Source organism: Macrotis lagotis, chromosome 3 (genome assembly GCF_037893015.1).
Source record: "Macrotis lagotis isolate mMagLag1 chromosome 3, bilby.v1.9.chrom.fasta, whole genome shotgun sequence".
Classification (NCBI taxonomy): Eukaryota; Metazoa; Chordata; class Mammalia; order Peramelemorphia; family Peramelidae; genus Macrotis; species Macrotis lagotis.
Window position 1 is genome coordinate 34,106,734 of NC_133660.1, and position 10,312 is coordinate 34,117,045.

Here is a 10,312-nt window from a genome sequence, read left to right on the forward strand (position 1 = left end):
CCCATGAGAAGAGCAGATGCCAATTAAGAGAACAAATGGCTAAATGGTAAATTCACAGTAATTCTTGGCAGTTCTTTTCTTCCTTTGTAGAGATCTCATGAAGTTCCCCTTGGATGAATGGGGCTACTTTTTCTTGAGGTGTATGGTTGGTCCTCAGATCCCAATGTTGTTGGGGACACTGCTAATGACACTATTGGGAAGTCCAAACTTTCTCACTGTTTGAAATTCGCAGGGTCATCCTCTGGCTCAGGATGGGGAGGATGACTGTCTCTCCTCTCCCTTGCCCTAGCAATTTTCACCCAGGGTGGGATTTTTGGATTCTACACTGACTTATTTTTATCCAATTCCCATAGACTAAGATTACTTCTCTTCAACTATGTGGTATATTGAATAGATTGCTGAACCTGGAGCCAAGAAAATTTAAGTTCAAATACCACCTCAGACCCTTATTAGCTATGTGATTCAGGTGAAGTCTTTTAGCTGCTATCTCAATTTTTTTTCTCTATAAGAAGAAGATAATAATAGTACATATCTCCCAGGGTTGTTGTAAGGATTAAATGAGATATTTGTAAGCTGCTTTGCAAATCTTAAAGTACTATATATATGATAGCTATCATTATTATTCACCTAAACATGTGACTTTTTTTTACACAGTAGTGGGGTTAAGTGACTTGCCCAAGATCACACAGTGGTAATTATTATGTGTCTGAGACTGAATTTGAACTCGGGGCCTCCTGACTCCAGGGCCTGTACTCTATCCACTGATCTACCTAGCTGCCCCAATATGTGAGATTTCTTATGTGATGTCATCTACTTCCTTTTGTCAACTGTTTCAAGAGAAATAAAGGAACTTCTCATGCTGGTTTATATCTATGATTGATTAATGCTGAAATTGAATCAGATTCATCCTTATCTGTTCTAGACACAGTGTATAAAACAACTTGTTAGGTGTATTAATTAGAGTTGAAGGATATGGAATACCCTCTTTGACATTATATTATAATTTACATTATATCCACAAATGTGAATTTAAAAGATGACTTGACAGGATTGTATTTTAATTTTTGTTTTTAAATTTTAAGTGCATTTTTATTTCTTAATTCCTGACTCTTCGTACCAGTTGACATAGTCCTCTCTAGAAACCAAGCCCTGGAGGACTTAACTTTTGCATGTCTAGAACCACCCAGGTCCTACTATACTAAATGTTGGTTGCCTCAGTAGTCAACTATATTTCATATCCTCTAATCCTCTTCACTTTCTAGTTCTAGAATTATAATCAAATAAACTCTATTGCTGTTCCTTGAAAGGGAATATTAATCTTCTCCCCTTTGACAGCATTCACTAGTCCTAAAACTAAACCAAAACATGCCTCCCTTGTTGCTACTTCCTAGATATATTGTTCCCCCTTGTAAGAAGAAAAGTTCCTTGAGGATAGGAACTATCTATTTGTGTTTATAATGCTTAGTGCATTGACCCACAGTAAGTAATCAATACAAACTTTTTTATTTAGTCATTTTGATGACTTTTCTTATATGTAAGGTTGCTTATAAAATGTAGAAATCCTTTCTATTTATCTGTTCTCATGACCCAAACATTTAACCAAGGAAAAAGGATTGATTTTCCTGCTAACATTCACTAACACTTTTCTATTTGCATTATCTATTTTCTCCTTCTTCCCTTTGCTTCCCCTGTATCTAAATTTTTTGGTTCTACATTTGGAATCGACATAATTTGTTGTCATTGTTCATTTGCTTCAGTCATGTCCAACTCTTCATGATCTCATTTGGTTTTTTTTTATTTTTTAGCAAAAATACTGGAAAGTATTTTCTATTTCCTTTCCAGATCATGAGGAAATTGAGACAAACAGTATTAAGTGACCTGTCCAGGGTCACTTAATCCAGCACGTGCCTGCAATTGGATTTTTAACTTTTATTCTAAGCTTGCTGCTCTATCCACTGTTCCACCTAGCTGCCCAAATTGTTAGGATGGTATTGATGGAGTTTGGGCAGGAGAGAAAGAATTCACAGAGTCAAAGATCCAGAGATAAGAGGGACATATAAGATAATTACGCTTCTCCAAGCAGGCTGTGTTCCAAGAAGAAACTAGCAACTTTGGGAGGAATAAGTTGAAACATCTAAAGGGAAAACCAACCTGGGGTGAGTTAAGAGAGATTAGAGGGGATTTAAGGAGTTACTAGTTCTACACCTTCTGTGCAAGTGTGGTTTAGAGAATCATGTCAGAAATAGTGAAAGACATTCATTATCTCAAAACTCTTTGTGTCTCTTGGTGTCCCCTTCAGAGTAAGGTGGTCCTGTCTGCTGTCTGGGGCAAGATAGCTTTGACATGTTTTATGGGAATGTTTACAAGATAGAGGGTAGATAAAATCGGAAAGTTTCTGACCAGATAGAGGACAGTAAGATAGGACCCAAGGACTGTGGTGAGGGTGGGGGAGACAGCAAACCCACACATTCCCAGAGATGGCAAAAAGCATAACATTCCTTTATGTTCCAAATGATGGGGTTTTTATAGGCAGAGTCCGTTTAGAAAAGTCCACGTTAACTATTTGCTCTCGGCCTAGCTTTTCCTCAGCAGACATGTGTATCTAGTTACTTGAATATACAAAGCTGTTGAGACTGTATGGAGCACCCTAGGAGTTGATCCAAGTAGTCGTCCACACTCATTTATTGAGTACTTTCTACATTCCAGTCTCTGCAAGGCTACAAAGACAGAAAAAAAAGTTCCTGCCTTCAAAGAATTTATGTTTTACAGATATACTTGTAAACATATATCATGCTTATACATAATAAAAGCTTATGTGGCTTCTAGAAGTCAGACATCATATAATAATATATAATGCTTATAAATAATTAGATCTCCAAATAGTTACTAAAATCCAAGCATGAGTTTTAAAGAGGCACTGAAAATGCTAAATGTTTTTCCCTTAACTCAAACCTCTACATTCCCCAATTCTGCTCCTTTCACCTGAGACACTTACTGAGTTTTTATTTATTTTTTTTGTTTGTGTTTTTGCAAAGCAATGGGGTTGAGTGACTTGCCCAAGGTCACACAGTTAAGTAATTATTAAATGTCTGAGGTCAGGGGCAGCTAGGTGGTACAGTGGAGAGAGCACCAGCCCTGGAGTCAGGAAGACCTGAGTTCAAATGTGGCCTCAGATACTTAACAATTCACTAGCTAGCTAGCTATTCGCTAGCTATGACTTTGGGCAAGTCATAAAACCCTATTTGCAAAAAATAAAAAATAAATTAAAAAATAAAACAAAAATAAAATGTGCGTGCTTTGGGGGCAATTAATTTATCTGCAAATGGGACATTTAGGTTTTTTTTAAAAGTGCCTGTGGTCAGATTTGAATTCACATCCCCCTGACTCCAGGGCCAGTGCGCTATCCACTGCACCACCTAGCTACCCCCAGAAATGCATACTAGGGAATAAGAAGTGTGAATCAAGCAATTCTTGAATGTCTGGTTTCTAATAGTGTTGCTTCCTCCTTATGTCTTTATTATTCAAGGATGGCTGGATAGATATTCAGCATGGATAAGGAAATGAACTCCAATTCTTCTGAGCTTCCTCCTCAGACCTGGAATGTCAATGACACCAAGGAGGAACAGTACCTGAACATTAATATAACCTATATTGATTACTACCTCCACCAGCCTCAGGTGGCAGCTGTCTTCATCATTTCCTACTTCCTCATCTTTGTCCTATGCATAGTGGGGAATACAGTGGTTTGTTTCATCGTGGCATTGAACAAACGCATGCACACAGTCACTAACATCTTCATCTTGAACCTAGCCATCAGCGATTTACTGATAGGGATATTTTGTATGCCCACAACCCTCCTGGATAACATCATAGCAGGTATGCTGATTCCTGTAATGTATAATGCAAAAATGGGAGAAAAACATGAAAATTTCAATCTCCATATTTTCCCTTACAGCTTTGGTGCAAGATAATAGTGAACACTTTGCTCTGTTTGGAAAACATATTTTGTCTCATTTTTAAGCTTTAGAAACAATGGTATCTAACATTTTTCAAACAGAAGGCTCTACAAAGTTATATTTGTGGTGTCTGATTATGAAAATCTCTCAAAATAATACTCTATAAATAATACTAATGTCAAAAAATATACTTCGATAAAATGCTTTACATTTATTAGCTTGTTTGATTCTCATAATAATCCTCTTAGATAAGTGCTATATTGTTAGTCAATCAGTCAGTCCTAATTATATCCCAGCTACTATATTGAGCTCTGGAGATAAAACATATGAAAAAAAATTGTGGTTCCTGCCTGTGAGAAACTTACAATCTAATAGAGAAAGAACAAAAGAACATTTACCAAGACATCACTGCATGGAAGGGTGAAGAACCCCTGTTCTCAAAAAAAAGATGTTTTCATCCAGAAACAGATTTCTGCCCCAAACAAGTGAAATTTACAAAATCCAATTTTAGTCTATGGCTGTAGGCTATTTGCTCATGTATGGAAGTAATAATAGTATTGGATAGATATACAGGAATGGAAAACCCTTGATGGTCATAATAAAAGTTAATCCTCATCATGCCTTAATGGATAGCCTTTTTAATGTTACAGAAAAGAGTTTCTCCTCTAATGCTGCTCTCATCCTTCCTGTTAGGATGGCCATTTGGAAACACAGTTTGCAAGATCAGTGGAATGGCCCAGGGCATATCAGTGGCCTCTTCAGTCTACACTTTGGTGGCCATAGCAGGGGATAGGTAAGCAATTGTCAGAATCTGAAATCTCACCAAACCATCATTATATTTGTCAGTGAAAAAATGTGCATGATAACAAATGGCATTCATTTCCCCCCTAATTTTTTAATCTTTTCACTGCTCCTTATGTTTCTTTCCCATTCAGAGCAATGAACATACCCCTAAAATATTTAGTAGTGAAAACTGCACTGTCTAGTTTTATTTTATCTTAGGGATAGAATATATACAATATTTTGATAATTATAGAAGTTTTCATTCAAGTCACAAAGACAGAGTTATAATATAGAGAAGTTAATTATATCCTACATGATTTTTTCAGGTTAAGAAATTTAGGAAGTCTGGGGAAAAATTAAACTGATAGTCAAATGAAATGGGAAAATTTCCCATCTTACAAGAACTTTAGAAGAATTCTATATGTAGTGTACAGCCTGTAATGTCATTAAAAATAATTACATTTACTATATACCACACTTTGCTAATTTCTTTACAGAAGAGGAAACTGAGACAGAAGTTAAATAATTTGCCCAGGTTCAAACATCCATTAAACATCTGAAGCTGGCTTTTAGTTCAGGTCTTTCTGACTTAAGGCCTAGAGCTCTGTTTGTTGCATCAGCTGACCTATAATTTTTTAAGAATGAACCGCTTAGTGACCATGATATTTTTATTCTTTTGCTTTTGTTCCATCATTTCAGATTCTTCATTTCCCCATTTGAGGTTTCCTTGGCAAAGATGCTCTAATAGTTCGTCATTCCCTTCTCCAGCTCATTTTACAGATAAAGAAACTAAGGCAAACAGGGTCACATAGCTAGTGTCTGAGGTCAGATTTGAACTTAGAAAGATGAGTTTTCATAGTTCAAAGTCCATCTAGTTGCCATATCCATGAGATCAGCTCAGTTATATTCACTTCACAGATCGAGGACTTAGAAATAAACCTGTTACCACATATCCTAGACGTGAGATGTGAATTTTAATTTAAGGTTCCATGATTCCTGTCATAATGAGAACCTCTATTAAATGGGAAACCCTGAGTAGGGCTAAAAAAGGCATAAGGAACTTGAAGCAGACTACTTTTTCTGCAATTTCAATATGGATAGGGATTTCATTAGACAGGGAACTTTCAGGGGAGGAAATGATCTTTATCAATGTAAGTCAGTACCTTCTCTGCATTTTAATATCTTAGGCAATTTCCTGGAGCAGAGCTGCCAAACTTTGAAGACTTTGTTCTGTAAAACTCCTGTTCCTGTAGAACCAGATTAAAATGTAATTTAGAAATGGTTACAGAATAAATAAAAGTATAATACAATAGACAGTGTTGATTCATGGTTTGCCAAGTTAAGATGCTACCTGAGAGAACTTGTTTCCATCCAAGTTTGCCACCTGGAGAAAATGATTAATGAATTGACTTGTCCAGTATTTTACATACAATCAGTAACTGGGAGGAATGAGATTTGAATCCAGGACTTCCTCATTTCAAGTCAGTTCTCTGATATCACCTCTTTATAGTTTGTATTTTTAAATCAACAAATATTTAGTTTTATTTATTCCAAAATAGTAAATATAAGAATATCATTCATATAAACAAAATTTATACAAATAACAAATATCATATGAGGATATAATTATATGAATAAATTATATCTAAATTATATATATATAAATATAGAACACAATACAATATAAAATAGCATATCATAATATGTAGCATACATATATTCATACACAATACATAAATTACTTTTATATAAGAGCAAAAAAGTGCACCAATTCCAAAAGTAGTCAATTAGTGTACAATGAGGTTTGCACATATATCTTAAACTACTAATACATAATTCATAAAATCATATTTTGGATTTTTTTAGGTTTCTTTATATGGGGTATGCACACCTCAATGTCTTTTGTACATTATGTTTGCTTAAAATAATGAAGGCAATGATTTTGGCCAAAATAATGAATGGAGAATGGAGAAAGGGTTTTAATCCCAACTATTCCAAAATATCTCTTTGATCTATTAATCTAAACCATTAATGGGGAACCCTTCCCTATATCCTCTCTGCCAATATTCCATTCTCTTTTGCCCTACCCCTCTTGATGCTGACCTCCACATCAGCATCACTTCAAGAAAGAACCTGGAGTCCTTACTCCATTTCCCCAAGAGAACCATTGCTAGGCCATTAAAACCACAGTCCTCCTCGGGTCCTTGACAGTTGCCATGACTACTCAAACCACTGGGATGAGCAAGCTCACCAGCTCCCTATGTGATGGAAGACAATTAGCCTTTACATGTCAAAAGGCATGTGTCCATCAGACATGGCCATCTGGTGTGCCACTATGTATCCCCCAGATATTGCTATCTGACCAGCCAAAACACTCTTACCTAGAACCCTTGGGCCATTTGCCCCAGTCCTTAGGACCATAGGTTCCTTCTTTCACCTAGCAGATGAAACCTTCAAAGTGTGCCATTTCTCCTGATTGGAATGTGACCTCCTTGAGAGCTCGAATATCTCACATTTCTCTTTGTGTTTAGTACCCAGTAAGCATTTAATAAATTTTTTTGTCCATTGATTCAAGTACTCTCATCACTTGGAAGGGGGGGGGGTGGATATCACTTATCATTCCTGAAGAGAGAAAAAACAAAATGGTGCACTTTGGAGTTTCCCCAAACACTGCCCTCAAAGCCCTTTTCCCATTCTAGCATCTGCCCTAATAGCTAGTGCCTTCTCCTTCTCTCCACATAAGCATATTTTCTATATCCAGTCTTTTCCTGCCTAATCCATGTCACATGTTCAAACAGGACCAAAGAAGAGATAGCATTAATCATAAGGAAGTAAATACAACAAAAATTTCCCCTAGTTAAAGAAAAATAACAAGAAAAATGGGAGAGATTATTTAAAAAAAAATGCCACTTTCTTGGATATCCCATATTCTTGATGTGATATAACCAACATGGTGTGAAATCAGGAGCTCCCTACCTCTCTCTTACATTTATGTTACCCCAGAATTAATCTAAACAAGAACACTGGACCTTGACTTGTGCTCCTGATTGTGTTTGATAAATGAGGAGCAGATTGGAGGAATTTGATCTAAGTTGGTTTCCCTCATGGATCTGACCCAAGGAGCACCATAGAAAAGCATCCTTTCCCCAGGCAAAAATAGAGAGAGATTATCCCTATGACAAGATAATAAATGGCAGTGAATTCCTCTATTCTAGAGGTCACCTCAGAGCCCAAGATGAAGCCTTGGATTGTAGTAAGGAAAGACAGTCTCATTCTCCTTCAGAAAAAAGTTGACAGTCCTGCAGGAAGAGAGATGGAAGGATGACTTTTTAACCTCTTTTGTTCAGGGACAGGGCACAGAGTTAGCCAGTAGCTCTACTTTGGAAGAAGGATGGGATGGTAGAGAAGGCCACATGAAAAGATGTATGAGCATGGGATAATTTTGCAAGCAAAGACTTATCTCATTGATCTAACTCAGGTTTCCAGTAAATCTTAGAGAATTATGAATGATAATCTCTTACTCCAAAGTCTCTCAGTGCTAGAAATCAGGAACTCATTTAAAAAAAGATGACTTCTCCTTCATATCTTTAATAGAGTTTTTCTATTTCTTCTTCTTCTTGGAGTCACAATGAAGATTATATGAAACCACTAAAGTCTCTCTCAAAAATGGAATGAAGAACATATCTCTTCTTGAGATTTCTAACTTTAACTCTGTCCCCCAGGCAGGCAATTTCAGGATCTCATTTCAGGATGGCTAGGTGGCACAGTGGATAAAGCACCAACCCTGGAGTCAGGGGCCTGAGTTCAAATTCAGCCTCAGACACTTAATAATTAACTAGCTGTGCGGTCTTGGGCAAGTCACTTAACTCCATTGCCTTGCAAAAAACCAAACTAAAAAAAAAAGATTCTCATTTCAATTGGGAGAATCCTAGGAAATCCTAAGAAAATGTTTCCAGACTGGAACCAGTTTGTATAAACATGTGGACACATAAATATACACAAAATATAGATGAATGATACATGATATTCATTAACACATCGTCAAATTAATCACAGACTTTTTTTTTATCAATTCTCCTTAAAACTAAAGTGGACTACTTCAGGGTTTTTCCACTTTTATTTGGTCTTTGTCCTTATTGTTTCCAGAATGATCTTAAAGCCTTTTTTTTTAAACAAATGAGTTAGATACATTTTAGAAGTTTTTTCTGGACACAATTACTTTATCCAATTTAGCTGACCATTGGGTCTGTCATTACAGAATATTTGCTCTCTGATCCTTGCCTTTCATTATAGGTTTCGATGCATTGTGTATCCATTCAAGCAGAAGCTGTCCATGCAAGCAACTTTAGGAATTGTTGTAATCATCTGGGGTTTGGCCATTGCCATCATCTCTCCATCTGCCATCATGCTCCATGTACAGGAAGAACAACATTACCAAGTGAGGCTCAGTTCCCCAAATGAAACTAGTCCTCTCTACTGGTGCCGAGAGGATTGGCCAAGCCAGGGAATGAGGAAAATCTACACTACAGTATTATTTGCCAACATTTACCTGGTCCCTCTATTCATCATTGTCTTCATGTATGGCAGAATTGGGATTTCACTCTCTAGGACTGCAAAGTCTTTAAGAGTCAAGCAGATCCAGGAAAAACATCATACCGTATCTAAGAAGAAGCAGAGGGTCATCAAGATGCTTCTGATTGTGGCTTTGCTTTTTATGTTATCTTGGCTACCCCTCTGGACTTTGATGATGCTCTCTGACTACAGTGACCTGTCTGAATACCAACTGCAGATCATCAACATTTATGTCTACCCTTTTGCACATTGGCTGGCCTTCTGCAACAGCAGTGTGAACCCCATCATCTATGGCTTCTTCAATAAGAAATTTCGAGGTGGTTTCCAAGATGCTCTTCGGGTCCAGATGTGCCACAGGAGGGTGAAGAAATCCTACCCGCAGAGAGCTAAGAATAATGTTGTCAAAACTATGACCACTCAACTGGCACAGGACCCTTCATTTCAGAATCCCCCAAGAGAAGAAACTGCTTTATGGAGATCCTCAAATCCCCATTCCAAAACCAGGCAGGAATTGACCATGGAAGACCTGGGAGATGCCTCCAACAAAAAGTGCATTACAAAAGAACTTGTATAAGAGTGTTACAGAGACTGCTATTACACAGTTAGATAATGGTTTCTTTTTGGTGGATTTTGACTCCACTTCAATTGATGGAGTTGAATTATTCTAAGAATTGCACTTCTTGAAACACTCCCTCATGTGGGTGTATGTGTGTGTATGTGATAGCTGGAGAGAGAGAGAGAGAGAGCAAGAGAGCTATATTCAGTGGAGTTGTGGGAGTTTGGGGAGGGGGGTCTATGCCTGCCTCAGTTAACTCTCAACCAGAAAGGGGAAAAATAATTGTCATAGATCACAACTTCTTGAAATATGGGAAATTCACTTCTAAATCTTCCCAGCACCTCATGGAGCATGCATGGGGATGGAACTGCAGGAGCCAACCCATGAAGCATGTGCTGAACCTCCCTCCCACCTTATTATCCTGCTAACCTCAGATTTATCTAAA

At 37.3% G+C, this 10,312-nt stretch overlaps 1 protein-coding gene across 1 annotated transcript; it reads left to right on the top strand.

The window, feature by feature from the left end:
• The first annotated feature begins 3,545 nt into the window (after positions 1-3,545).
• NPFFR2 (neuropeptide FF receptor 2) lies at positions 3,546-9,885 on the top strand. The gene is made up of 3 exons (XM_074231546.1): positions 3,546-3,876; positions 4,650-4,749; positions 9,033-9,885. Exons 1-3 carry the CDS (start codon positions 3,549-3,551, stop codon positions 9,883-9,885), a joined length of 1,281 nt encoding a protein of 426 aa, XP_074087647.1. The 5' UTR covers positions 3,546-3,548.
• The last annotated feature ends 427 nt before the right edge of the window (positions 9,886-10,312 follow it).

What these genes read in the sequence shown, in the direction of transcription:
- NPFFR2 (XM_074231546.1), top strand. Translation starts at nt 3,549, where the DNA reads ATGGATAAGGAAATGAACTCCAATTCTTCTGAGCTTCCTCCTCAGACC. An exon ending in CCTGGATAACATCATAGCAG is followed by an intron (nt 3,877 to 4,649) that starts GTATGCTGATTC and finishes CCTTCCTGTTAG; the next exon opens with GATGGCCATTTGGAAACACA. An exon ending in GTGGCCATAGCAGGGGATAG is followed by an intron (nt 4,750 to 9,032) that starts GTAAGCAATTGT and finishes CTTTCATTATAG; the next exon opens with GTTTCGATGCATTGTGTATC.